The sequence below is a fragment of the Halictus rubicundus genome, chromosome 1 (assembly GCF_050948215.1).
Source record: "Halictus rubicundus isolate RS-2024b chromosome 1, iyHalRubi1_principal, whole genome shotgun sequence".
Taxonomy (NCBI): domain Eukaryota; kingdom Metazoa; phylum Arthropoda; class Insecta; order Hymenoptera; family Halictidae; genus Halictus; species Halictus rubicundus.
In genome coordinates, this window is record NC_135149.1 from 19,350,584 (window position 1) to 19,378,161 (window position 27,578).

Here is a 27,578-nt window from a genome sequence, read left to right on the forward strand (position 1 = left end):
GTGACACAAAAATGGTAAGGGGGCTCTAGAGCCCCGCGGACGTGAGACAAAAAATATACATTGGGTGATTGGTCTACTCCTGTACCTCGTCTGTGCCAAAACGCCGGGCGTGAGCACTCTCACTCCTCTCTGGTGATATGGTCTAAGCTTCTCGTGGATCTAGTTACAACATTTATCGTTCGTCAGCGTAGAGGGCGTAAGAAATCTAGTTGTTAACGATGTCGGTATTTCAGATCGTGAGATACGAAACCCCATATGGTGATTGGTCTACCCCTATACCTCGTCTGTGGTATTGGTAATTCAGGAATTCGTTTCGTACAAATTAAATTCAATAGATAATTACAATTATAACAGAAAAATTGATCAAATATAGTTTGTAATAGTTACTATATTTTTTCATGTTCATTACATTAAAATATTGTATAATCATTACATAATTGAAAACAACACGTGTAAAATAAATATTTGATAAAAATATTGTGAGAAATATTATTCATTACATATGAATAAATTTGAATAACTTCATATCAATTTTTTTCCGGATAACGTTAGATATCAAAACAGTGAAGTTGATGACAAGTGTATTTGATAATTCATTTCTACATATAACAACAGTGGTGTGAATGATGTTGTCTTGACACAACCGGAATTGTTTGTTTTATAACGAATTTTTATCAGATAGATGTGCGAAATTGATAAAAATGTCTTTAGATCAGACTGTTTGCGAAGGTAAAAAAGAAAGGCATTCATCGATGTCAATGTTAAAATAATTTATGATATTCAATAAAAACACGTGATACCGTGAAACAATAACATATGCGGCAAATGAGTTAACATCATTGAGGTTATTCTTATTTTCCTTGATAACTATTTTCAGATCTAAAAGCATTTGAAAGGCGACTTACTGAAGTGATCTCAAGCTTACAACCGGCTACTTTACGGTGGAGAAGTACGTTTTTCTCTTTTTCTGTACGTGTTATGCTTAAATATTGTTCAATGTAAACAAATCTTTGAAACACCAACAAACGATTCTATTATACTCATTGCATACCGATTATTTTTACACACAAATTTATGAAAAATTTGAATGCTGTATAAGGTAATTTATCATGTTTTTGTACTCATACATTTAATATTATGCTTTCTTTCAGTACTTCTAGGTTTTATTTCTGTTTGCACTGCGGTTGGTGCGTGGCATTGGTTGACAGACCCTAATACACCAGCTGTATCATTTACACAAAGTCTCTGCAATCATCCATTCTTTGCAATAGCCAGTGTTCTTTTAGGTAAATTTAATAAATAGGAATGATGTGTTTTCAAGAGGTCTTTTATTAAACAGTAATGAAATACATACTCTTGTTCATCAATTCACATTTATCTAAAATGAATTAATTTATTACAGTGATATTATTTATGATGGGAGTTCATAGACGCGTAATAGCACCAAGCATTATAACTCAGAGGGCTAGAAGCGTGCTTGGTGATTTTAATATGAGCTGTGATGATACAGGAAAACTTATCCTAAAACCAACGAGACCACCACATCCACACGAAACTTAAAGAAAAATGTGTAAATTTAGTTAATTCCTAAAGTGTTCATTTATACCTGAATTGCTAAGCAGGGTGTTCATAAAATATGTATATACAAAGTGATTTTGATACTGAAGTAGCACTAAAAACTATTTCATTTCTTGTGATTAGCATTTAAAACAATAATGTTATAATACCTTACTGATTGTTACATGTTTATAGTTGTACATTACATGTATATTCACTTTGAATACTCTTTAAAATTAAATGATGTGGAAATGTTTATCAAATAATTTAATAATCATTTATAAAGTAATGTTGGTGAATAGAATCATTATAGGAAATTTTGAAGCAATAGTAATGCAATAGCTATTTATTGTATATACAACATATATGCAATAATGTAACGTCCTAAATTACACAATTTTTGGTTGCAAGAATGTTTTGTGAATATTCTGTACTGTATATATTGTAATTCAAAAATCTAGAAATGTATACATGAAATACTGGGACAAATAATAGTTAACCTTCGATGAAATAAAGGTACAATACAACTCTTGCCAGAAGTACTTGCCAAGAGTTAGCACAAATCAAAATTTTTGTAAGATACCATCATTCAATTATTTAAGTTACGTATATAAAAATGTATTATAAATGTGATATGATTAAAATATATCAATACAGCACCCGTATAAACCATAATCATATATCAATTAGATAAGTGTATAAGGAAATCAATTAAAATAAATAAAGTTAATTATACGAAATTTTAACTATAACAATCTATATTTGAATGTATTTCATTTACTTCTTATAGTATCTACATGCAATTTTTTAATTTTAAAGGATATAAGAAAAGAACAACTATGAAGTTAATTTAAAATCGACATAATAAACTTCGGAAATAGTTCGAATACTTCGAGATAGTTCTGAATAAGAAATACAAATTGTAACGATCAAAACATTTATTCATATTAATATTTTGCATATTATTACAATTTCCGCAACGCACAATCACGCGATTTATTTCATACAATATTACATATACATTATTATTTACTTATGCAGACCAGTATTTTTCAAAAATTAAACTGCAGCGTTATGTTTTAAGATATTTTCCTCAGTCCCAAAGTAATATTACCTACAATATCTGTACATACACAGAAGTAATTATTACCAAATACAAGTGCAATATTCTACATACTGCTGGTCAGCAATAATTGGGCAATTGCCACTGTGTGGGCATTTCTAACTATGCATGCACGTTTTATCTGCACGGTATATTTCGTTATCTTGTGTGCATACATATTCGCTTCTTTTTATGCGAGTTTTATGTCATGTACAATTTCAGTACTTCTGTTAGTAACTCTGTTGACAAATATGTCAATTTACATCACTTTACATTTGAAAGAACGATTTGTTTATTAAAACTTATTACATGTTTGTGGCTTATAATAGCTTCAGTATGTGAGTACTATAATTAGAAATTATTTAATCCGTTAAATAGATTCGTTTCTTCGTACAAAATGAGTTTGTACCAAAATTTATTCTCCTTCTTTTTAAAGGTTTACTTATAAAAATGAATATACATTTATATTCTTAATTTTATATTAGGAAACTAAAAACATTGAGTTGGCTAATCTTTAATTAAAACATAAGATCTGTGAGAGTTACTGGCATTGTAATTATTCAAATTTCGAAATTGTTCATAATTAGATTGATTCAGTTTATTTATGTCAATAAAGTGTCCTGTAAAATGATTTCATAATATGTTTATTCATCAGTACTTCTCTTTGTTTCATGCTTTGTAATTAGATACGAGAAGTATAATCAATATTTAATATATATATATATTAAATATTGAAAAGTAGAAAATCATTATGTAAGATATATTTCATCACAAAAACCAAGCTAACATAGCATGGTTGTATATCTCTATGCATGGAACTCAATGATAATTCAATGATCGTGCTCTTTGAACTCACGTGCTAGTGCATAGAAAATAAATCACCAGCTGAAGGAAGAGGTGCCAAACCACCCGTAACATCAGGCAATTGCGTCAAGTCAGGAAGATTGGAGATATGTGACTTCACTTCTGATCTAACTGCGCACACCTTTTTCAATTTTTCTTTATAGTCCTGCAACACCATATTTAATGAATTAGTTGTATATTTGCGAATGGATAACGAATCATACATCTGATAATAATCATACATCTAAAGTTGCCTGTGCTTGTTGGAGTAATTGTCTTTGCGCTAAAGTGTAATCTCTAAGCATAGTCAGTAATCTTCTTCTGTCTTCCATTTCTGCTTGTAAACGTCCATTGTAATCTGCTAACAATGCAGCAGCTTCGTTTACAGCAACACTTAATTGATCTGCAGCTGCTCTGTCAGCTAAATTTGCAAGAAGCGAAACTTCGGAAACTTCTGGTGGCAGAGATGCAATACGCTCTCTAACGCCAGCGTCTGAGGATGCTGTGTTTTCCAAATCCTGAAATGGAGAAGGCAATTTTAGTAATCGCCTTTAACTGTTCCATGTTTGAGGCACTTAGTTATACTCTTTACACGACCCAATCAGGTAAAACATGGCTGAGAACAATGCGAATTCAATTTTATGAAAATATTGATTTTTTAAAATAACAATAATCATTATTTGTTAAACAATAAATCAGCTACGTATTGTTACTTTAAATCTAAAATTAATATAACAGATCTACTACTACAGAAACATTATAAAATTGCTAAATAAAAGTAAAAAAAAAGAAAACACATTTTCAGCGCATTAAAAATCAAACTGATGACCATAAATAGAATAAAATCACAACTGGGGGTGGATGTATCAAACTGTGAATGTGCTTGCCAATATGCCTTATGGATTCAACATATATTTTTCTATGTATAAGATAGTTTATTGCTAACGATACATATTCCGAATGTTTGTTGTTTTTATAAGTGGTATTAACCATTAATGCCTTGATGAGTTCCTCTGTTTCTGGTGGATCTCCAGCAGGAGTACGTGGACTTAACGTAACATGTAGCTCTTTGGTTCCATCTACTTCAACTTCAGTCTCTGATTTCTTTCTCTCCTTTTTCTCTTTCTGTAAAATGGAACAAACGTTTATTTTTAGGTAGTAATTCTGACTTCAACATAAATGTTTAATTTATCTACAGGTTAGATTCTAGATTACCTTTATTTTCTCTATGTCATTTTTTAGTTTCTTTTTTGGGGGTGGCGTTCCTGGATCTTTTGCCGTGTCTGTGAAAGCGACCTTAAATTCTGAAATTTGTGCTTTATCATAAACACCTCTTTCTTCCCAGATTTGGAGCAATCTGTTTAACCTTTCTCTTGTCTTTTCGTCGAAGCTTTTCATATGTTCAAATGCTTTTGGTAGCACTGTTTCAAATTCCTTTCCAAACTCTGGTCCCTTCTTTTTACTGTTTTGAATGACATCATTTGCCAGATACATGTACATTAACTTCCGATTATCCTTCACTGAAAAATACGTTTATAAAAGTAATGTTTAATAAAATGATAAATTGAGCATAAAGTTAATTCATAGCAAAAAAAATATACCTTAATAAATGACATTTTAAGAAGTTTTAAATTGAACTGATTTTCAGTTTATTTATGCTGAAATTCAATTTAGAATAATTTATAGTAAAAATACGCAATAAAGAACATGTTTGAGTTAGGCAGAAATATATATGTGAAATTCGAAAAGATGTGTTATTGTTATACGAAGAAACTAATTATGAAAAAAGTGCTTAAATATCTCGTATTATCTTTAAACATTACCATGATCACTTACATAAACATAAACAAAAACATGTTACAATTATATACAAAGAAAAGCGATAAAATTAATTGAAAGTTTAAATTTATAATTCGATATAAATACAATAAATTTTAATTTCAACAAGTGTCTACTAGTAATCCAAGTATAATTTTGCAGTTGACATATTTTGAAACGTATGTCTACAATTCTGTAGAGCAAATTAACTTACGAGTTAACCTAGAAATTTGAACAAACGTTGCTCGAAATTCATGTTATTTCGAATGCTTCTCAAAATGGTATTGCAATGAAATAATATTCGCGATACGGAATTTGAAATAGAATATTCGTAAGTAGAGATGTACTTACGATAATCCTCACGTACCTTTACACATCTCTTTGAACCAGATTTTCACGATGGTCGGATGATGTTTTCTATGATGAATTAACCAAAGAGAAAGTGTTTGAATACTCTGTTGAGAAGGATTTAGGTCCATTAACCTTTTCACAAGTGCACTTTCTGTAAACCCTGTCATTTCTAAATTCTAACGTTATTTCGTCAGTAACGAATATATAAAACCCTCCGTACTTCGACTTACGAGCCGCACAAGTGTACGACTCAACAGCTGAAATACAAACATGAACGGTGTATAAAACGTTACGATCTACTGCATATTATTTCCGTCATTCGCTCTACAAGCGCCATCTTTTGCAAATATGTCGGACCACATTGCATTACCTTATCGGTTACCTTATTAGATTTACGGTCTGTGCTTCAATCTGTGATCAACGGCGACCAATGATCGTGAATTGTGATCGGTAATGAGAAAACGATTCTCGTATGCGGAGTGTACCAAATAAATGCAATAATTGCAGCTGAGGTATTTGATTATCAATTGCAGTTGAAGGATTCAATTTTTAATTTAACTATATGTAACTGCAATACAACTGCAACAATTCACTAATATAAAGTATAGGTATTCAATCATTAATTGAATAAATAATTAAATTAGTTATTTAATCGTGAATTAGATTAATAATTATATATTTAAATTCTCTTTATTGTGGAATAAATATTTAAATACACAACAATTTTTCACACATTGTAATATTGTATACATATAACAAGTACAAAATTTGTTCTCCTCAGTATACTGAGTATATATACTTATAAGTGACATATATGTTAAGTACAAAGATATAATAATGTAACATTATGATATAATATCTGTGGTCGCTAATGACCTAGTTGTTGATGCGACCTGTATAAATAAATAAATTAAAAAAAAAAAAAATAACGATTGATTCTTTGTAATATTGTGTAACCGTTGATTAATCGATAAAATAAAAATGTTAAATATTCAATGTCCAATCCTGGTTGTATGTTTTTGATGAATACATTATACTTGTTTATTCATACGCAGAATATACTTCACATAATCAGTATGCTGTGATTCACAACGCATTTACTCATTTATATAGTAGAATCATAGGTATTTGTATATGTATATATATAAGCACGATACATTAGGCTATTGTAGTTTTATTATTATATGTAACAAAATTAGGAAAAAAATATTTCGAATGAAACTTGAGGAGATATTAAATAAATTGACGAAACAGTGTGCAACCCCGATGTTTACGGAGTGAACAGAGCTAAACGCGAGAGAGTGAGATAATCGGGGACTCTTCTCTATCGGCTGCTCAAGTTGAGCAGGGAGCTGCGCATTCAGTTTGCTGCATTTCGGTGAACAGAGTGCAGTAGTGATTCCCAGGGATCAGTGCGTGGTTCGCAGTCAAGATCGGGGTGTGAGAAGGGATTATGTATCGTTGGGTTAGTTCGTTCTTCGTACCTGGCAGCAATTCGTATTTCGTGTTTCGGTGCGCGTAAGACTCGTGCGATCCTCGAACGAGGCACATCGTAATGGCTGCGACCTGACTTGGTTAGCGTGCATGCGAACTATCGTGTTCGCGTTACGTGAAGCAGACGAGCGAGAAAGGGGGCGAAGCAAGACGAAAACGAGGAACGCGAAGATACGTCGGGGTTTAGGGTTACGCGATTTCGGTGTCGCCGCGAGTGCGTGTGGTGGGCGAGGCGTGATCGCAGAACGGGAGTCTCGAGGACGACGAGCCATGAGCGAGGATCGGAGTGAAGATGATCCTATAATGGATCTTTGGTACAGCAACTGGGAACAACAATGCGTCGAGGCGTTGGAGGCAGAGCCGGATTACGAAACTCAGCTGCACAACGAAAAAGAACTGTATTCCCAACAGATGTGGACAAGTTTTCAGACGACGGCGTCGGCCATCGCCCAGCTGTACAAAGGCGAGCTAACATCCACGATAAACACTGGCCAATCATTCGTGTCCGTTCTCCCTTGTCTCGTCTAGAAGACGAGCCTCGAGGACCATGGGGAGCGAGACGTCTCGTACCTCGCCTTGTGTGGTTACCATTTTGCGTGACATCCATTTTGTGCGACGTATGAGACGATATGCCACTGTTCTCGCTTCTCGTTTGCTTCGATTTCCTTTTTTCGCCGCATATATGCATATCGATCTGATCGTGTAACCAGCTCCTTTCGGCTTTGCTCTTTTACAGATCGTACGCAGGGTGTCTCTCTATGGTTACCCTTCCAGACTGCCGCAGGTACCGTCACGTCGTTGTACAAAGGTGCGTGCACTTCTTTGGTCTATCTTGTCAACAATGCGAGCAAGATAAACCTTCATTTTCTTTCTTTCTCGCGTGCTGGATGCGTTTGTCTATCGCCCTCTCTCTCTCTCTTTCTCTCTCTCTCTCTCTCTCTCTCTCCCCTCTCTCTTTCTCTCTTTCTCTCTCTCCCCCCGTATATGTATGCCTGCTTCTTTCTCCCTCTTTTCAATATTGTCCTTTCTCCGTCGCTTTTCCCCTTCCTCTTCTGCCTCACCCCCGCTATTCGGTCATCTTTTTGTGCAGCCGTCACTCACTCGCATACACCGATGATGTGTCTGCATATAGGTGTGCGTCAGAATGCTTTGCACAGCTGACCAATGCTGAAGGTCAGCTGTTAATTGATGCGAACTTTTAAGGCTGTTACGAATATTTATAGAAAAGGGAAATAAACCCTTGGCGGTTTTTCTATGATTATACATTATTATTTCGCATGTAGACTTAATCTCTGAGATAGATAAACCAGACGAAATTGTTTATCAATCACTGCTACCTCTGAACTCACTGGTTATGGCGTGTTTCTTTTAGCATGTATTTTTATACCATTGCTTAGTTTGTGGGTAAAAGTGTATTCTGGTACCAGAACTGAATATTATTTCAATTGCTGCAGCTTTTGATAATAAATAAATATTACATTAACAAGTTGACTGCTACAGTCATCACTGGTAACTGGTGCCATTGATTTATTTGAATATGTTTCTCATACAATTAGTTGTACTGAGTATCAATTTATTTGTTCTGAAATGAATTAAAGTGTAGTGTAAGATTCAAACTTCATTGTCAAGTAACTAATAATAATTATTAATAACTCTGGTCGTTTGGACGAATGAAATAGGTGGGACTTGTGTGAAGTATACAAAATTCACGCGGCAGTCAACGTGTTAGACCTAGTTCATACACGGTAGAAACCATGCGGTTTGAAGGACGGATTGCTGGACCGTGAGGATAGGTTAAAAAGAATGTGAAAATGTTAATGTAAATAAGCACCGCACGGTTTCTGCCATGTCTGAACTAGGCCTTAACAATTATCTTGCATAAAATAATTGTTGATTTTATGCAGCTAGACATGTTTTATGTATTTTAAATGTAATAGTATATTTGGTTAATTTTGTTTGCTTCTATTTATGTTTCAATGCCTATATATTTATATGTACAAAGTACAACAGGGGTATATGAAAGAATAGTTACGTTTTTTCCACCATTACAGTCATTTTTACAATAGAAACCAGTAATGTTTTAATGTTTATGTTATTCGTATAGTTGCTTATTATTTTGATCCTAAATGTAATGAATATTTCAACAGATTCTGTGGACAGCATGCGTCGATGCAGTGAGCTAGGTGTAGAAATGGGTCGACAAAAACGTAGTAAAGAAATAATGAATTGGGCTAGAAAAAAAAGGCGTATGATCCGTAAGGAAGACCTTTTAGCATATCTTGCTGGGAAACCACCTCCTCCTCGACCACATTCTCATAGGTAAATATTTCATCGAGTTATTTACAACCTAAATGAAGATGTGCATAGCTTTTGCTTAAAGTAATGTCAGATGTTTGTAAGGCTGTACTTCCGAAAACTCATGTCCATAGTCCGAATTGGATAAAATGTTGGATATAGGTTTTTTTCGACTGAAAAAAACCTATGAATACAAGAAGGATTTTTGGTGATTTAAAAAATATTTGTTTACCATTTGAGTGTCACTCCCTGTTTCCAACACAATTGTAATCGAGGGAATACTCTAGGCAGATTTGGAGGTGGCTCTAAACTTATAAGACATATTGATTAGGAAAAATATCCATATTGACCACATGTGTGAGCTTTTATGGCGTTACAAGGTGAAAGAAAGTGAGTAGGTTCTGCAGATTAATGAAATCTTTCTACCTAATCGAAGTTTGTAACTTCTGTCATTGTAATTTCTGTCTCTTGAGGGACATTATTCTTCTATTATGCTTCTGTCATTTTTGAAGAAAGAGAGATCAGAATATGTTTGGGTTAGTTCAGTTGTCGGGGAGGGGGTTTGGGGAGGGGTATTCTACGTAATATGAAGGATGCCTACGCACAGTGATTATTTATTACAAAAAGTTTGCCCATTATACTACATTGTGCCGGTAAGGTAGAGAATGACATTAAATTGGTAAAAAAATTCAAGTTGTCAGAAATCCTTGTCGCAATCATCATTTTAGTCGGAAAAGAACTTATTTCGAAAATTTCAACCAATTCAGAGCATGGACGTTTTTGGAAAGTCTAGTCGTTTGTAAAAAGAAATCACAGTTCTTTTCGTGTAATTCACTGTATGTAAAATTTAAATGTCTTTTGTTTTTTAGACATTAATGCAACAATTCCGTTTGTCAGGTTTGTCTTAATGACACGGAACGCACGTATAACACGACTATATACTTTCAACTACACAAATATATTATAAACTGAAGTATATCGTAACTTCCAGGAGTTCTCCAAAACCAAGAATGATGGTGTGTGGTTCGCCTCCCTCGCAAAGTTCAACACCAAGTATGGTTGTCGCGCCAACATCAACAGTTGGAAATGATCCAGATCCTGAATTACACACATTTAGGGAAGCAATTGCATTATCTGGTAAGAATTACTTATCACAGCGAATCAATAACAAACAATTGAATTTTTATTAGTGCTAAATTAAATTGCCGACATTAACCGCAAATGTACTCTTACACTTTGCGTAACTATTAATTTGTAGTGACGTAAAATCATTTTAGGGCACACTTGAACTTTTTCATTTCTAATAACTTGTGCCGTACAATTTGGTCGCGAACTAATTGAGATATTTTGATAATTGGATAGGTTCACCAATGTCTAGGCGTACCGGAAGGCAAGCCGAATTATCGGCATTTATTAGTAGCGAATTTGCTCGACATCACAAACGGCCTGCTTCGCACGATGTGGATATGGGATCTCCCACGCACAAACGTTCGCGTTTCATGTAACAGCGCGCGATGTGTAAAGTAACCTCACTCCCTTGTTCCCCATTAATTAATCAATTGATCAATTAATTATTAACGGTTCATCTTCCCCTACATAGTTCCCGATTAAACATAATCATTTCAGGAAGATGGCAGTGATTTCCATTGCCATGTAAAACGTATTCGTATATTTTGAATATCTCTTGTCGAGCTTCTCTTCAACCGCCGACGAAGTGTCACAAAGGCGCAATAAGAGGCGAATTGTTTGATTATGGAGCAGTCATTCTAACACAAAAAAATTACTGTATCATTGTTTGGGGATATCGTAGCACGAGTATGTTTAAAGTTGGGACACATGAAAATCATTACTGTACGTGGTAGAATCTTATTTTGGAATTATTTATTTATTTATATAAGCAACGAGATAATAGTAACGTATTTCAAAATATCATTCGAAGTGCCCATAAGGAGTGAATGTCATTGTTTTGCGTACCAGAAATCTGTATACATGATCTCTTAAGTTACTGATTTGTAAGCTGAACAAAGAGGATCGTGCGAATTGTAATTCTGGTGTTTTAATCAAAATCTTTTGTATTGATGAGAGGTGGGGATATCTAAAACAATCTTACAAAATGGTACGGCGTAAAACTCGCGTTTTCAAAATGCAAGCGATTAAAGATGTGAAAATTTTGAACGCTAAGCGTTAATTGTGTCAATTAAATTGTCACTAAAACGTAATAGCACAACGAAGTAGCGAAGCGTTTACTTGTGGATTTCTTCTTTTGTTTCTGTTTGGAAACGAAGAAACTGTTTCTCTGTATGTTATTTTTTTTTGTAGAATATTATACAGTATTATAATGTATTTTGTTGGAAAAGAAAATAGAAAACGAAGGAAATTAGTGGTAAAAGTTTTTATATTTTTTTTTATTTTTTTTTTTTTGCAAACATCGTAAATATTTGCCAGTGATATAGTGATATAGGTTTTCTTAAAAAAAGAAATGGTGGTTTTCTACAATCATATGTTTTATTGTGTAAGTATTTGCTTAGTGATTGAATGTAAAAATAATATTCATGAAGATGTTGGAAAAAGTTATTGTACCAGGAATTCCAGCTCGATCGGAAATGAAAGAAGGGTTTCACAGAGATCTTGACAGTTTCCCATGAAATTACGACAAATGGACGCCTTACATCGTTGTAACAAAAAAAAAAAAAAAAGAAACAACAAAGTGATTAAATTATCACGATTACAGTTCATACTGCCTCCTTACGAGTGTACTAAAATTCGCTGTACTAAAATTATGAAATTTTTATAGCTGCAATCAACTTGTTGTACACACAATTAATGTGTATATTAAATTTAGCAGCTAACATTTGATTAAATTTACTGATCCGCTGTGTACTGTACCATGTTCACAAAGAATTTTCGACAAAGGATGAAACGATAATGTAACATTGTATGATTGCATCATTAATGAAACTGGGAACAGGGAGATGTTTGTATAATATTCTTTAATAATCCAAAGGATTGCTTAGCCCTCTGATTGTAATATTGTTATGATTATAATGTGATCATAGGTGATTGATATTTCGAGGCTAATATCAATAATAAAAAAAAGATCATTTTATACGGATTTTGTTGGCAATAAAAGGGAACGATGAAAAACCACAGATAGGATTAAAAACGAATAATAGGAACACATTCATGAAAAAGAAGCAAAAAAAAAGTCCGTTGATAAACCGTTTGATTTATGTAGTTTTGTAAATTCTATTCTTCAACCGTGGAAGAGAAATTTTCTGTTGTACGACCTCTATATGTAGAGTAACTATATAAAAAAAGCTGTCTTTTGGATAATATATTTAATTCTCTCTGTACTCCTTCGTTTGTAATTTTATATCTGCTTTACATGTATTCGTGTACGATTCCTCGGAAGGAATCGAGAAAGATGTTTTGTTCACTGCACTGTTTTCTTTTTCCACGTCATGACATTCACGCCAAAGTTTTTAATTAATATGTGAAGTCGAGCTTGGAAGCGCGAGATTTGACGAGGACATTAAACAAGAGAGAGAGAGAGAGAGAGAGAGAGAGAGAGAGAGAGAGAGAGAGAGAGAGAGAGAGAGAGAGAGAGAGAGTGAGTGAGTGAGTGAGTGTGTGAGAGAAAAAAAAAGAAGAGTGATGTCTTACATTTTCCATGTGTCGCGGGTGCTCATAATTGTGTAACTGGTAAATTCTTAAATAGTTTTCGTGTAGTTATAAATCTTAAGCGAGTTAGAATAAGCAATGCTTATATCAAACAAGGAGCGATGGATGGAATTAACGGATCGGTGGGAAGGAACCCGTGTGAGTAGTTTCTTCCAATCTCGGTATCCGATGTCAATTTGGTAGCCATGAAGAACTTCGTGGTATTTTAGAGTTGATTTATTTCTTATGACATATACAGGGTGTCCAGTAATCAGTGGTATAACCGAGAAAGAGGTTGATTCTATATATGAAAAACATTAGAAAATATAGACCAACATTTTTCATCAAATATAAAAATCTCATATCGGCGACACTCCTTTCAATGGAGGTTGTGTAATTGATATAAGGTGATTCGGTAGGTGTAACATAAGTCGAAAATTTGAAATAAATTTGTATTCTAATTGCGACTTATCTTTTTCGGATGGAATCATTCTTCTTCCGGTTGTACTAGCTGTGGATCGTTCTTTATGTTATGGGCAAAGGGCTGCATCTGTTAAACCGTGTCTCGGGACAAGGTCCACGCAGAGAGACCGTGCAATGCAAAGGGATCTACTTTTCCACGACTGCTAACATGGACCTAATCGATACGCGAGCTTTACGTCTTCGGCGTGGCCATTGTTGGCGAGACACGACAGCTCTTTGTTACGTATGCATGCATGTCTATTTGTATATGCAGGCGCGCATACTTGACATCGTATGCGTATAAATATACATGCATATTTCATAAGAAAAAGCGTTATGTTCAAAGACTTGTATCGGAGCGCGATTTAGTAACTCTCTTTTTAAGATCATTGTAAATGTATGCTGTTTTTAGACGTCGCATCCCCATAAACAGCGTCTATCTGAATTTTGAAGGGCGTCGATCGCAAGGAACTTCGGGATCGTTTTATTACGTGGATATAAGATATTGCTGGTACAATTTATTTAATTAAGGACGGAACAATCGATTTTCCTATTCTACACAGGTCCCGAACTTCCTCTCCACGCGCGTTTTTCGAAAGTCATTCAGAAGCGGTCTCGTTTTTTTTGTTGTTTGGTTTTCTTTTCTCAACGTTGTTTGAGCACCGTTCCGGAGACGAGCAAAAGGAAAAAAGTTGTTGTTCACTTGTAAATATAGCGTATATTCATAACGATAACGATGAATAATAGACTTAGGGGTACTGATAATATTATTATCATTATTAATATTGACAACTATGCGATAGCTTTAATAATATTTATCGTATAATCGGCAGTTAATAAAACTCCAAGGACTCTACTTGACTCTACTTTCCTGACCAGTTTAGGTAACGAAGGGTCATGTTTTTGAAAGTTCCATTCCAACGAATTGTAAATTAACAAATACCGTGAGGAGTATCTTTGTACGTGTAAAATTTAGCCGTGCAGCTTATTTTCAGGTTCTTTTCAATAATACGTTCTCGGACTTCCGTCAAGTCTCCTCAGAAACTTGAGTATAGAAAGAAAAAAAGAAAAAAAAAATGGAATATAGTACTCTACACCGTCACTGTCCTGTGGATGATTGCTTTTCGGTGAAAAAAAAAATGTTTTTCGTACAAAGGTAACTCTAACCAAAACAATACATAGGAGAAAGTGACACACTGAAGATGCCATATTTAGCAATATTTTATCGATAAGGAAGAAAAAGCATACTTGATGATGAAACATCGAGTTATTTTGTACAGACACTGTCGTTTTTGTTTTTTTGTTTCCGTCGGTGGATAGACGCGAGTTCTCTTATTCAGAAACTGTTTCGTTCGCTGTTCGAAGGAGAGGACCGGGCGGTTCACAGAATTGAACTGGCGATATTCTCGTTTGCAATCGGCTCGAATTGTTCACGCGAGATTCTCGCCGCTGTAATCGGCATTTTCCCATGTTGCATAATACAAGACTAAAACGTACACATTAGACGACACTCGGAGGACAACAAAACATTTTTTCCTAGATGTACAGAGAGAGAGAGAGAGAGAGAGTGAGAGAGAGAGAGAGAGAGAGGAAGAAAGAAAGAGAGAGAGCTTTCCCTTTCTCGTGGGAAACGTTAATCTTATTAATTATAATCTGTGCTGTGCCTCGTGCCGAAACGAACTATTTTCTCCGTCGACTTGTGAACACAGCGACCCGATCGTTGTGCTCGGTTGAAAACAAAAATCACGGACGCTTTAGTTTAAACAAAACGAAACGGAAAAGGACAAAAAAGAACTTTGCTCTATTTATTAATGAAAAGAAAAGAAAAAAGAAAAAAACAAAACAGAAGTTCTGCGTACAAGTAATTGTTCGTTTTTAAGGCGAGTCGTTCTTTTCTCTTGAGATTATATAAGTTGATGTAGGAAAGTGTACGAGTAGCATGTTCAATAAGGGACTTTTAGATGTTACATTAAAGAAATAATTGTTATTTTTTTGTTTAATATCAATGACTTCCGTCTTTTTTTCTGAAGAGATGCGTGTAACTTGTACTCGCTGCCAAAAGAAGTTTCCAATGATGAAGTTGCCATTACCGAAAATAATAAAACCGACTGTTCTGTAATTCGTATAGAAATAGACGAAAAAAAGGAAAACAAACAAACCGGTAGTTTATAGGGCTTCGAAATTGATCGATTAATTGTAAACGACGACGATGAATCTAATCCGTTTTTATATTAACGAGAATTGATAGTTGTTTAGAGTGAATCGGGATCGGACGATCGCCGGGATGCGATCGCACGATCCCTGTAATTTATTACGGATTAATCGATTAATCGTGCAGCCTTAGGGATCGCAAGGAAATCACTTCTGTATCATATCTTTTTCACAGTGAAAGTGTAGTTCGTACGCTGGTCATACAGGTGCGTAGGAAACGTCGTGCGTGTGTACGTGTTCACAAAAGATACGTGGCGCCGAGAAAATTTTTCTACGAGCTGTTCCCTTTTTTTATTCTGATGCACATTAATCGCAACATGACGTACCCTTGTCTCCCAAAACAACAAAACGTACTGTCGTACTATAATAATTGCACGTACACAAAAGAGCCGTGATATGACACAAACATGTTTATGTTCGCGGTGAGAGCGAGAAATGGTGCTGTTATTTTTTTGCGAACATAAGGAGCTTCTATATTTTTGCGTCTCTTGTTTGTAAGATAATCATTTACAAATAAAATTACGAAGAAAACATTACTCGGACGTTATTGTCTTACTTCACGCGCGTACGCCATTCGCAACGACCGAAATGAAAACGCAGTGACGTTATATGTCAACGTATTTACACGATTTTTATTTATTTCGCATTCGATTTGTACAATTTCTATAAAAACTTTTCCGCTTACGTAATCGACGAACGAAGACGAATTTTGTTTCTTTACTCCACCGATTATCTAGAGGTATAGTATGTTTGTTAGCATTTACATTTTCATTTACATTCGTGAGATTAGCGCAAGTCAACGTTCTACTAACTTAAGGCACCATAAGTAGTTCAAGGGGTAAGGCTAATCGTGGATTTACGCATTAGTCTGGTTATTAGTTAATACTTCAACGTGCTTTCTGTTTGCCGCAATTTGTATGGCGACGATTCGAGTTTTTCGGTACGGATTGATTTGTTTAACCATTGGACTCCTACGAATTCTAGGCCTATGCCGGAGTCATTTTTGACCCACACCGATATTTCACTATAGCTTTCTTCCGATATAAGACGATGGCTCGGGACCGGCTTTCGTCGTATTACGGATGAAGAAGAAGAAGAAGAAGAAGAGATAGCGAGTTTCTTATTTCGAAATAAAAAGCATCGTCTTATATCAGAATGAAATTGTACATATTGATGGTCGCTCGAGCTTATCCCCACCGCGATGGGTCACGTATGACTCCGGCATAGCATACGGAGGTTTAACAACTCGAAAACCACATGGCAAATTACGCTCCATAATCACTGATAGCCAATGAATTTTCGCCTTTCGGAAATTCCATTATTTTTCGCACAAACTATTACCGCAACGCTAGTGCGAATACTCGTGTAGCACTTTAATACTTATATGTACAATATATTTTTATATGGAAACATACTATCATGGTGTTATATTAGGCACTGGAGAACTTATTGGGCAAGATGAAAAGTACTTTTAGAAATAGCGTTCTCGGTATAAAAGAAATTTACAGTCTGCTGTCTTTGATGACATTCTCGGGAGCGTTTAATGCCTTCTTCCGGTTCGCTATCGCGTTCATCAGTTTCCTTTTAGGTCCAAGTGGCAGTTTGAGGGCTGCGATGTCAGCTTCGGTGAGCAACATCAACGCCTCTAAATCGATTTGTTCCGACTCTAAAACCGGATGGGTGGACGACAGATTATTGGCAACTAAGAATCTCTGCAACGGTGTCCATTCCTCGTCGGTTTCTTCTTCGTCCTCCTCTTCCTCTTCCTCTTCTTCTGCAATCGCGACGGTATTATCATTTAGATTTAGAATACAAATAAAAACCGCGGTCGTACAGTTACGCAAGTAGATGAATTATTGTACAATAGAAATGTAGTTGCACCTGAAAGTAAATCGTCGTCCCACATGCTTTGCCTGCGAGCCAGGCTGCCCGCGCTTCCTATGCTGATTTCCTCGTTATGCCCATTAGAGCCGGCTCTGTGGCCATTTATTGATCCGTTTACGGAACCATTCAGGCAGGAGTTACCGTTTTGTTGATGCGGATCCATTTGCGTGACAGGTATGTTCTCGAAGGTGGTCGTTATCTAAGAATTAAGAAGGCTACCGTGTGTATCGTGCTTCTCGTTAATGCTGAATCGTTCCGAGAGACATTAGCGCAAGAGACGAGCCGTGACACGCTCTATGAATTCCACCGACAACAGTTTATTTTCTTCGATTAAAATGATCGTTTAATAACTTTGTCATCTTTTACGCGAGAAGAAACAGCCTAGGCATCAGTTTCATCAGATTACAACGATTTCTACGAAGTAATTAGTGCCATGAGTGATGACAGCGCGGAACAGGTAGCCTGTAGCTATGCACGTTGCGACGGTACAGCTTGAAGAAGATTGGACGCGATCAAAATTGTTCCTTCAAGTCTGAATCACGGTGATCGTAAATTTTCATTGTTACACCATTAATAATAATGATTTGCTGATGCTACATGAATGGATTAGTAGGTATGCACAGTGTATCGCATATATTTAACAGTCTTCAGCGACCAGTTAGTTTTTCAACTGTATTAAGCGGCGCTCGAATAATTACAAACGAATGTAGAATACACATAACTGTTTTAAGAACGGTTTCGTTAAACCGTTTACAATACGTTCCGGCGAGCCATCTTCAAAAACACACTGTTTGCGTCAGCAGAATCGAATGAATCAAGTTATTAGAATGTAACAGTAATCAAGGTTATTGCATTGCGCGAGTTTCATCACTATTCTTCCGTCATACGATTTCATTGTGTACCTTCTTTTATTTCGGCTCGACCTGTTACGTAAACCAGGAACTCGCGAAATAAGATATTTTATATTTTAACAAATTGTTAGACGAAAAAGATATTTTCTACACGTTGTAAGTCTTCCTTCGCGTTCCAGATTAATTAGACAAAGCGTTAACGAGATTTTGTAAAATTGGAGTGAACGTTATAGGAGAAAGCACTTTTGAAATTGAAAATTTACCGGGCCACAGTTCAAATGAGTTTGCTAGAACAATGATTGTACTGCTAAGTTTTATCATCAGTGCAGGTATGAAGCTTTTTTTTCGACACAGCGATTGTACGGGGAATTTTTGGCGTGTGCACAATGCATATGAACTTACTGGTCTTCTAAATGCCACCGATCCAAAACCGGGTCGATTGAAAATGCTCGCAGGTTCCTGCAGGAAGGCCGTGTCCCTGATGCCATTTATTTCTTCTCCATCCTCTTGATCTACGTCCTCGTCAAACGCACGGTCGCCTAAAAGATCAGGAGTGCTTTGCGCTTTACTCAACGTACCCCAAACATCCGAGATTTTTCCTCTCCTTCCCATTTGCTGGGTCTGCGTTTCATAAGTTCCTACGTACATTACTTCGGAATCCCTTCTGAGACCGGTGAGACTACGAATTGACTTTTTCCCGTTTACCTCAATCTGAAAATATAATATATTTCTATTATACAATAAAAGTAATCGCTTTAATAACCCTCGTCTGTCCCGCATTTTCCCAATATAACATATTTTTTAGTATCAGCTTGACACGATGATCGAAATCAATATGATGCAGAGATAAACGATTATATTCCTCCTTTCAAAATGAGAAACACCGACAAAAATACTTAATTAATAATATTTCTTTCGATCTACTCGAATTATACAAGACAAAAAGAAATTTTATTCTATTTCTTGTAAAAAATGTAGAAAATCTTTATTTTTATTAAAATAATGAAACGCTATTAAGCATTTTGAATCAACTTGCCCTGATCAATGAACAACGTTTTTCGAGAAAGTGTAATTTCATGAATGCTACCTCTACAACTTTAAAATCGTCGACAGCCTTTCTTGCTAAAGCTTTTCTGCACACTGCGCTGCCATGTTTCTTGGCTGTAGTGCCGACGATGTCGCTGAACGTTGGTGAAGGCTTCACGCGACCTTTGAAGGTCAATATACTGGATTTGTAAGGTAGAATACCAGTTTCGTTCACTGTAGCTAAATCCAATTTCGTTCGGTCCTTCGATAACTTCTTCTGTTCCTTTTCGGCCCTAATTTCCGCCATTTTTTGCCTCTTTATATATTCTTTTAACCTGTGCAAAAATTCCTTAATTGTAAATTGTTTCGAGTGTGAGTGATTCAATTTACTTTACAATTGGAATTATAAACGTAGTTCAATTTATAAATAATATATGTTTAATAGACAGTTTGATATCGTGTTCTAGAATTACTGAAAACATACTACTGAAGTCATATTACTGAAGTCATATTTTATTTTTTATAGAACCTTGATTAGCAGAACAATTACTCAAATGATAAATCGCGTGATCAGTTATATATGCAATACTGAAAACAAATTTTTCTCAAATAATATCACGTATAATGGTTATACGGGTTATGATAATGGGGTAAAAGATATTCACATTACGAATGAAGCAGATGAGATTTCACGAATTTTACAATTATTGTAAACAAGAGAGGAAAACAAAGCCAAGGCGAGTAGTTAAAAAGAAACTTATTTTTTCCTAATGAAGATTTCCAAATAATGTAATTAGAAAAATGCAAGGACGTATTTTAATAGCTTAGTGACCACAAAACGCGTATGTATAATGCATTTTCTTAATGTGCACAATTATCAAATAAGTGTTCATATCCCCATTAAAATTTTATTATATTACCTCCAGTTAATTACTATTATCCTATGAAATTTCAATATTACAAATCCTGTTACATACTTTTTGAATGAGATGTGATATTAGTTGCTGCACAATTATTTTAATTATGCATTCAGTTAATGCTAGTTTATACTTTTCTTCGTCACATAGTTTCAACATTCCACATTCAGAAATACCTTTTCTCAGCATCTTTCTCAGCCTTCTCGCGGAGTATCCGGCTTTTCTTACGATTATTCAGTTCCTGATCAGCCTGCGCCAGATCTAGAAATTGTAGGATCATCTCCCTCCCGTTTATGGCAGCCAAGTCTCTGGCAGAATGTCTATCGATGTCTAGTGACCAAATGTTACAACCGAACTTCACGAGGAACTTGACGCAGTATTCATGGCCTCTCGCCGCTGCTAGGTGAAGGGCCGTGTTTCCGAAATAATCGGTTTTGTCGGGGTCACCCCTACGAAGAGAACCGTTGAAAAATAAATTAGGCGCACCCTTCGTAGTTTCCCGTTTCGCGCGGGCGTTCACGTTTTAGCGTAACTGTATCTACATATTAGCTTACGTTTGCCAACGCTGTCACGAGCCTCTCATTTGCTTAATCGATTAACAATACAAAAGAAAAAATAGAGAAAATGGATGAAATAGTGTACACTCTTTTTTAAAACTTCCTACAATTTGTTTCTCATTCAATGGGAATAAGCATAATAAATGAGTTTAATTATTGGAATAATTAATTGATTAATAATTTATTTAATTTAATAAATAAAATAATTTTTTAAAATTTATTTTGAGTGAAAAAATTCAAGTGTTAGTCGAGCGTTTTGCCAGAAAAGAAGGAAGAAAACTTGAAAAGTGATTAATCACCCATATACACGTTGTTATTTAAAATCATCAAACATAGTATACTATTTAGAGAGCTCATGACTTTCTATTGCTGTAATATTTTATGAAGGAGGTATGCTACATCTAACAAAACATTTTAACGATGAAAGTAGGCAGTGGATAAATGGTCAATATTTGTGACCATTTTCATGTGTATTATCGTATAATTTTACAATTTCATTTTTATATTGTCTTAGATAAAGAATTGTTGATTCAGTCAATCTTGCGGATAAAATGACTATTTCTCTTGAAAGTAAATTTATGTTGAAAATGCAGGGAACGAATGGTTCCTCCAGCACCGCATCCTGTCATACGAGCGGAACAAAGTTCCGGAAGGATAGGAGGCCTTGTATCAAGTTTCCATTGCATGTTGACCACACTGAAGCCAACTGAACGACATCTGATCTTGTGCACAATAGGGCACGTGCGGTCTTTCAGCTTTTATATCGTTCTTTACAGACCATCGGTGATCATGTAAGCTGTTACTCAAGACGTACATACATTCGACTATTTCATGCATTTCGAGCACTAACAAATAAATCAGTGACTCGATACGATGCTAACTTTATATACTTATTACACACGTAATTGTCCGACGTAACCAATAATAGCAATAAACTAACGAACTAACTCGAAAGTCGCGTTGCTGGTTTCATGTACTTGTGTCACACAGAATTGTCCGAAGATCGCGTACGAACCAATAATAAACTTAAACTAACAAACTAGCTCGAAAAACTCTGTTTTTAAAATGTTTCTGATTTGTAGAGGAACTCGGCGAAATATGAATAGAGAATTTCTTCTTGTGCCTATAACAAGAATAAATTCATGCGCTCAAACAAGGAAGTTTAGTCGACCAAATTACTCATAAAATCATTTTGATAATTTCTCTAATTGTAAAGGAAAAATAATTCGGAAATAGTTTATTTCTACATATAATATTTATCGAGCTCTGTCGCAGAGTATCGATACTTTAGAGTGAATTAAACGTGACCGTCTGAACAGCAATTCCCCGGCACCCTTCCGTTCCGTCCCCCTGGCTCGGTTTTGTTGCGTTCGTATTCGATTGTTTCTCATCGGTGCTCACTTGGCCGCAATTTCCGCTCGTTGGGGTCGATAGATGTCAGATTATAACCTTCGTTTCCGGTTTTCGCGCATCTGTTATCGTAAAACATGAAACTCTCCGCGCGTATAGCACTGCCAGCCGCGCGCCATTGGTGGGGGGGGGGGGGGGGGGGTCAAATAATGGCCGAGCGCAACGAATTATGAACAATCTTTCACATTTAAAAATAATCATCGTTTCCACTGTCGGATGCAACTCTTTCGGCGTTTCATGGATGTCACTCGGTACCGCGGCATTGTTCGAATCGTCGTGTTCAGTAGTCATGACGACCTCGCACTTAATTTGTATGGTGGTTTTCAAGGTTACGCAGGGGTACAGAGGAAACGATTCAAACTTTCCGTAAAAAATTGCTGTTTTTAAATGAACGCATTAAATTCAATCGGAATTGGCTATTATATCGTTCATGCAACTTTCTATAAATATGTATGCACCTGCAGACGCTCGGTACTATTTTTTACAAGTTCGTTCGAATTTTTAAAAGTAATCCTCTTTTGATACGGCTTAATAACACGCTTTAGGAAACTAATCGCAATTCGAATTTGTTACGGTACATTTTTATTTGGCGCGGTTCGAACGGTGTCTAGCTTCTGTGTGAATTCAGTTCTGTTTATTTTTAATACAATTATGAATTTTTTGAACGGTACTGGTAACTGTGTGCGTGTGTGTATTTAGGCATTTTCATATTCCTGATTTATCAGTATACTATTTTTTTAAATATTCATGTATGTATTTGATGTATTTTCAGAGTTTCCAACTAAAAATATTGTATTAAAATTAAATACTGATTTGTTCAATGATTTTCGTATACTTTTTTATAGCTGGTTTTTTAGGGCTGGGCACGTTTTTCTATTCATCAATACAGTCAAACCTGTTTTTGTGCGGTCCTTTTCTATGCGATTTGTTTTAATGCGGTATATGAATGTCAACGGTGTTGGCATTATAACACCCTTCTATTGTTTTCATCACAAGAAGATGGGCGTTTTGGACAACAACGAGTAGTATTGAATTATGTGCATTTTGAAAATTTCTCCATGTTTAAAATGAGAGATTAAATTTTTTAAAAATGTTTCCAAGTGTAATTTAATTATTTATTGGATTTATTATATGATCCCTCTGCACCGTATAAAAAATTTTCTTTAATATGTTGTAAAAAATTATTTGTTATAGCTATTTATGAAGTTTCTGAATATTTTTTTTTGTGTGGTTTCTTTTATGCGGTCCCTATCTACTGCACAAAAACAGGTTTGACTGTATATTTTTCATTTACACGGGATTTCTTTAGACACGGAGAATATAGAATATTAACTGGAAATTGAAATGTGCTGTTAACTGAGGTAATCAATCCTGTTCTTGTTGTATATGTATACAATAGTTTTCAATAGGTTGCACGCAACCTAAGTTCGAATTGCCGGGTTAAAGAAAAAATTTGATGACACGAGTCATGGTAGGGTATGTGCATAAAAATCGTACTGCTTAACAGGAAGGACAGTACGCGGAAATAATTCACGAAATACAAGCAATAAAATACCAGAAGAATTCTGTGCAACGAAATATGTATATCTCGAACCTGTTTATAATTAAATAGCTTCGTGAGCATACCCTTTGGCGACGAGCAGTCTCAGCACATCTATATGACCTTCAAAGGCTGCCCATAATGTGGGGGTCATTCCTCCGTCATCTCGTGCGTTACAATCCTTTTTCGTAGCTTCTTTTAAGATGTCCAAGGCGTCGTCGCGTGCAGCTCTGCAGAGAAAACGATTATTTTTACATTATCGGTGATTATATACCAGGATTTACTAAACGAAGCTTCAGATTTTATCAGGCATTCTTCACATTTATTATTTAATACGCGAGTACATACACATACAGCAAGGTATACTTTCCTAAATAATGTGCAAGGTAATATAAGTTCAATATTTTCATAATTAAAAATCTAAACGTTCTTACATAGGCCTTCATCCAATACTAATTAAGAGAAAGAAATTTTTACCGAGCTTCATACAGAAGCAGTTGAAAATCTAAACTTTCTCACAGTGGACATCCAATGCTAATGAAGAGAAAAAGAATTAAAAATCTAAATTTTCCCAGAAAAGGTGTCCGCCACTAATTAAGAGGAGGAGATTTCGATTGAGCTTTACACAGAGGCATAAAGTTGGAAATCTAAACTTTCTCATAGTGGACATCCAATACTAATCAAGAGATTCTCATTAAGTTTCACACAGAAGTATAAAGTCGACAAATTTTACATTCGCGTTTCAAAGATAACAATAGCTCGTGAAATGAAGGCTTTATGTAATTGCGCAAATAGTCGTGCGAAAATTGTTTAGCGTATCCGCGGTAACTACGTCAATTATTACTTCTTAATAATCGTTTTATGCTGTATGCATTCTTATCGAACAAAGGTAACACAACAACAAGCGACTGAAAACGAGAAAAGAGAGCGAACAAGTTAGGGAAAGTATAACGTAAAAGTTTAACGAGCTCATCGCATGATAATTTTCTCCTTGTTACAAATCATTTAGCGCGAACGACTCTTGACATTTTTGCGATCCAGGTACTGAATGATCTCCAATGAAAGTGCAAGCAACACCTTCACTGTTTATAGTAACACCTTCGGTATTTATAAAAATGTGGTCTCAAGATTTGCAGTTGGATATTTTTATTGACACAGTGTATTTATTATTCGCCGGTTATAAACTGCTAATTTCGCGTGTCAGACATATTCAATATTTCTGAAGATTTCACTTTGCTGTTCATATTGTGTCCGAAAATTTCACAATAATTTGAAATATTCGAGCAACTATATAAGTATTTGTTTATCCACGTGACCATGCATAATTCTGTTTGTTATAATGGTTTAATAGCATTCAATCTACGATTAAAAATATACTGAACCTTTTACGGGAAAAATGCTATTGTACCTCTACTTTTATAATACTTCACATTAATAAAGTACTATCTCATTATACTAACAGTATCAAGACGATTGAGGGTACAGGTTCTGTGAGCAATGACCAGAAAAAAATTCATACTCACATATCCGTATATTTATCAATTATGCAGTATTCGCATAATATTACATAAAGACAGGTAACACGGGTCGTTTTCTCTAAAGTGACGCTTTATGAGTTAGAATTTACTTGTTCAGAGTTAGAACGATAAATAAACAAATTTCTTTCGATTACGTACCGATCGGCACGCGCGTGAAAGTCAAACAGGTATTTTAATTTTCTTAATCTCCTGTCTCATACATGATTCTACTTGAAACTGTACTTTATCGCGTATTCTTATTCGATCGGTGTATCGTGTACCTACTAATTAAACGAATTAACTTTTTCTCCGCCGAAGGTGGTATTCAGTGATGCCCCACATACGCTCGGTGCTAGTAGAAGTGGGATGGGTGATAAATCTTCGTGCTGAATCAAATAAAAGCAAAGGTGTTCTCATGCATAAATTCCGCACACGCGCCGTTGATGTATAATACATACAACGACAAGATAGCCCGCGATTATTTCTCGGTTCTAGGTAACTGGGTATGTCAAAATTTTTCCGGATTGCTCTTTCATATTTACCATAAATTATCGCAATCAACTTCGGACGAGGTGTTCCATCTGAGATAAATAAATTCCTAAGGTACATCAACAATATGAGAAACCGATTACATCATCGGGCGATCAAAATTCTGCAGCTGGTCGCTTCCTGCAGCGATTTCGTGAAAACTGCAAGAGCAACCGGATTCTCGAATATCGCATGTTTCTCTTGTTCGACATCCTATCGAATTCTACGCTAACCACGGATCAAGATTTCAAAGCGCGACGCTCCGTTCTCATGGTTAACCAGGCATGTCAGTCCTTTTTTTCATTCCAGCGCGGGCGACAAAAAGCTAGCCCTGCGACATTTCTCTGGTTCCTGGATCCCCGGGGACATAATAAATATTCTGGTGTGAGCGCGTACCGATGCCAGGGAAACAAAAACACGAAAACTCGCGCGACGGTATGCGCGAAGTATAGCTCGCAAAGGGAAACTCACTTGTGAAACCGTTCGGACGTCATATCTGCGACCTGCCGCTTTCCCGGTGTCCCTTGGCTACCGATCGTGAAACATCCCTGCGACCGGGCCTCCGGTGTCCTGGTCACTGCTCACGTGGATGCTACTCTTCGGGGCCAAAACACGAGGATTCAGAGACTGAGCATGCTCGCACCGGACTAAAGGTACTGCGCGTGCTGAGTATGGCGTCCAGCGGTGCACTGTTTAAACGGGCGAAGGCTCTCGGACGATGTTCTCTTGCCCCTCGCCAGGCTTGTCCTCCTCTAGACCAACAGTTCCATAAGTCCTCTCTCGCTCGTTCACCCGTTCCCGCCGTCTCTCACCTGCACCGGTCGCCCCGTATGTATACTATCCGCCACCTGGCGTTCGGTATTCCGGTGCACAGGTATGCTACCTGCCTCTACACTACCGACCAGGTCTCGTTCAGGAACCTCTCTACTGCGACCAGATGAAACATCGATTTTCTCTGCGTTATCTTCACGTTTACTAGGGGTACCTGACCCTTGGTTCAGGTCGGGATCCCGAAAGATTGCAATGTTCACGTACCCGAAATTGTAGTCAGATCAGGTCGGGTCGGGACCCCAAAAGTTTGCAATGTCGGGATACCCAAAACTACAGACGGGTGGAGTCAAGATCGAGGGTTCCAATAACTTGTATTCGCATGACTGCAATCTAACTTTGCATTTCAACTTTTCGGGTACCCGGAATTGTTGTCGGGTCGGATCGAGTCGGGATATCGAATACTACAGCCGGGTGGAGTCAAGTTTGAGGGTCTCAATCATTTGAATTCGCATGATTGCGATCTAACTTTGCATTTCAAGTTTTCGGGTACCCGGAATTGTAGTCGGGTCGGATTGGGTCGGGATCTCGAAAGTTTGCAATGTTTGGGTACCCGAAGTTGCAGCCGGTTGGAGTCAAGTTTGAGGATCCCCTAATTTTACATTTAACTATTTGGGTTGCCGAAATTACAGTCGGGTCGGGATCCCTCTGCAATGTTCGGTTACGTTATTGCACACACTGTTCGCCACCTGGCGTTCAGTAGTTTGGTGCACAGGTATGCTACTTG

The 27,578-nt window shown here is 36.2% G+C and overlaps 4 protein-coding genes across 5 annotated transcripts; 2 read left to right on the forward strand and 2 right to left on the reverse strand.

Annotated features, from left to right (window-relative positions):
* The first annotated feature begins 209 nt into the window (after positions 1 to 209).
* Positions 210 to 2,298, forward strand: Cnep1r2 (CTD nuclear envelope phosphatase 1 regulatory subunit 2). Its single transcript, XM_076796087.1, has 4 exons — positions 210 to 729; positions 878 to 949; positions 1,152 to 1,286; positions 1,403 to 2,298. The coding sequence occupies exons 1-4, from the start codon at positions 702 to 704 to the stop codon at positions 1,558 to 1,560; spliced, it is 393 nt and encodes a 130-aa protein (XP_076652202.1). The 5' UTR covers positions 210 to 701; the 3' UTR covers positions 1,561 to 2,298.
* Positions 2,299 to 2,477: 179 nt separating this feature from the next.
* Positions 2,478 to 5,936, reverse strand: LOC143356535 (regulation of nuclear pre-mRNA domain-containing protein 1B). Of its 2 annotated transcripts, none has more exons than XM_076792300.1 (5): positions 5,688 to 5,936; positions 4,718 to 5,022; positions 4,493 to 4,627; positions 3,745 to 4,020; positions 2,478 to 3,668 (listed from the first exon to the last, which is right to left on the reverse strand). In XM_076792300.1, exons 1-5 carry the CDS (start codon positions 5,836 to 5,838, stop codon positions 3,519 to 3,521), a joined length of 1,017 nt encoding a protein of 338 aa, XP_076648415.1. In that variant the 5' UTR covers positions 5,839 to 5,936; the 3' UTR covers positions 2,478 to 3,518. The 2 variants fall into 2 exon arrangements, with proteins under 2 accessions (XP_076648415.1, XP_076648425.1); XM_076792310.1 differs by having other exon boundaries at positions 5,672 to 5,795.
* A 983-nt stretch (positions 5,937 to 6,919) lies between these two features.
* On the forward strand, positions 6,920 to 13,068 carry LOC143356546 (HUWE1-associated protein modifying stress responses). The gene is made up of 5 exons (XM_076792339.1): positions 6,920 to 7,628; positions 7,902 to 7,973; positions 9,313 to 9,484; positions 10,452 to 10,597; positions 10,823 to 13,068. Exons 1-5 carry the CDS (start codon positions 7,256 to 7,258, stop codon positions 10,963 to 10,965), a joined length of 906 nt encoding a protein of 301 aa, XP_076648454.1. The 5' UTR covers positions 6,920 to 7,255; the 3' UTR covers positions 10,966 to 13,068.
* Positions 11,851 to 26,788, reverse strand: Sans (SAM_USH1G_HARP domain-containing protein Sans). The gene is made up of 7 exons (XM_076792324.1): positions 26,495 to 26,788; positions 24,065 to 24,208; positions 20,648 to 20,920; positions 19,616 to 19,889; positions 18,931 to 19,239; positions 17,675 to 17,876; positions 11,851 to 17,567 (listed from the first exon to the last, which is right to left on the reverse strand). The coding sequence occupies exons 1-7, from the start codon at positions 26,515 to 26,517 to the stop codon at positions 17,296 to 17,298; spliced, it is 1,497 nt and encodes a 498-aa protein (XP_076648439.1). The 5' UTR covers positions 26,518 to 26,788; the 3' UTR covers positions 11,851 to 17,295.
* Positions 26,789 to 27,578: the final 790 nt, after the last annotated feature.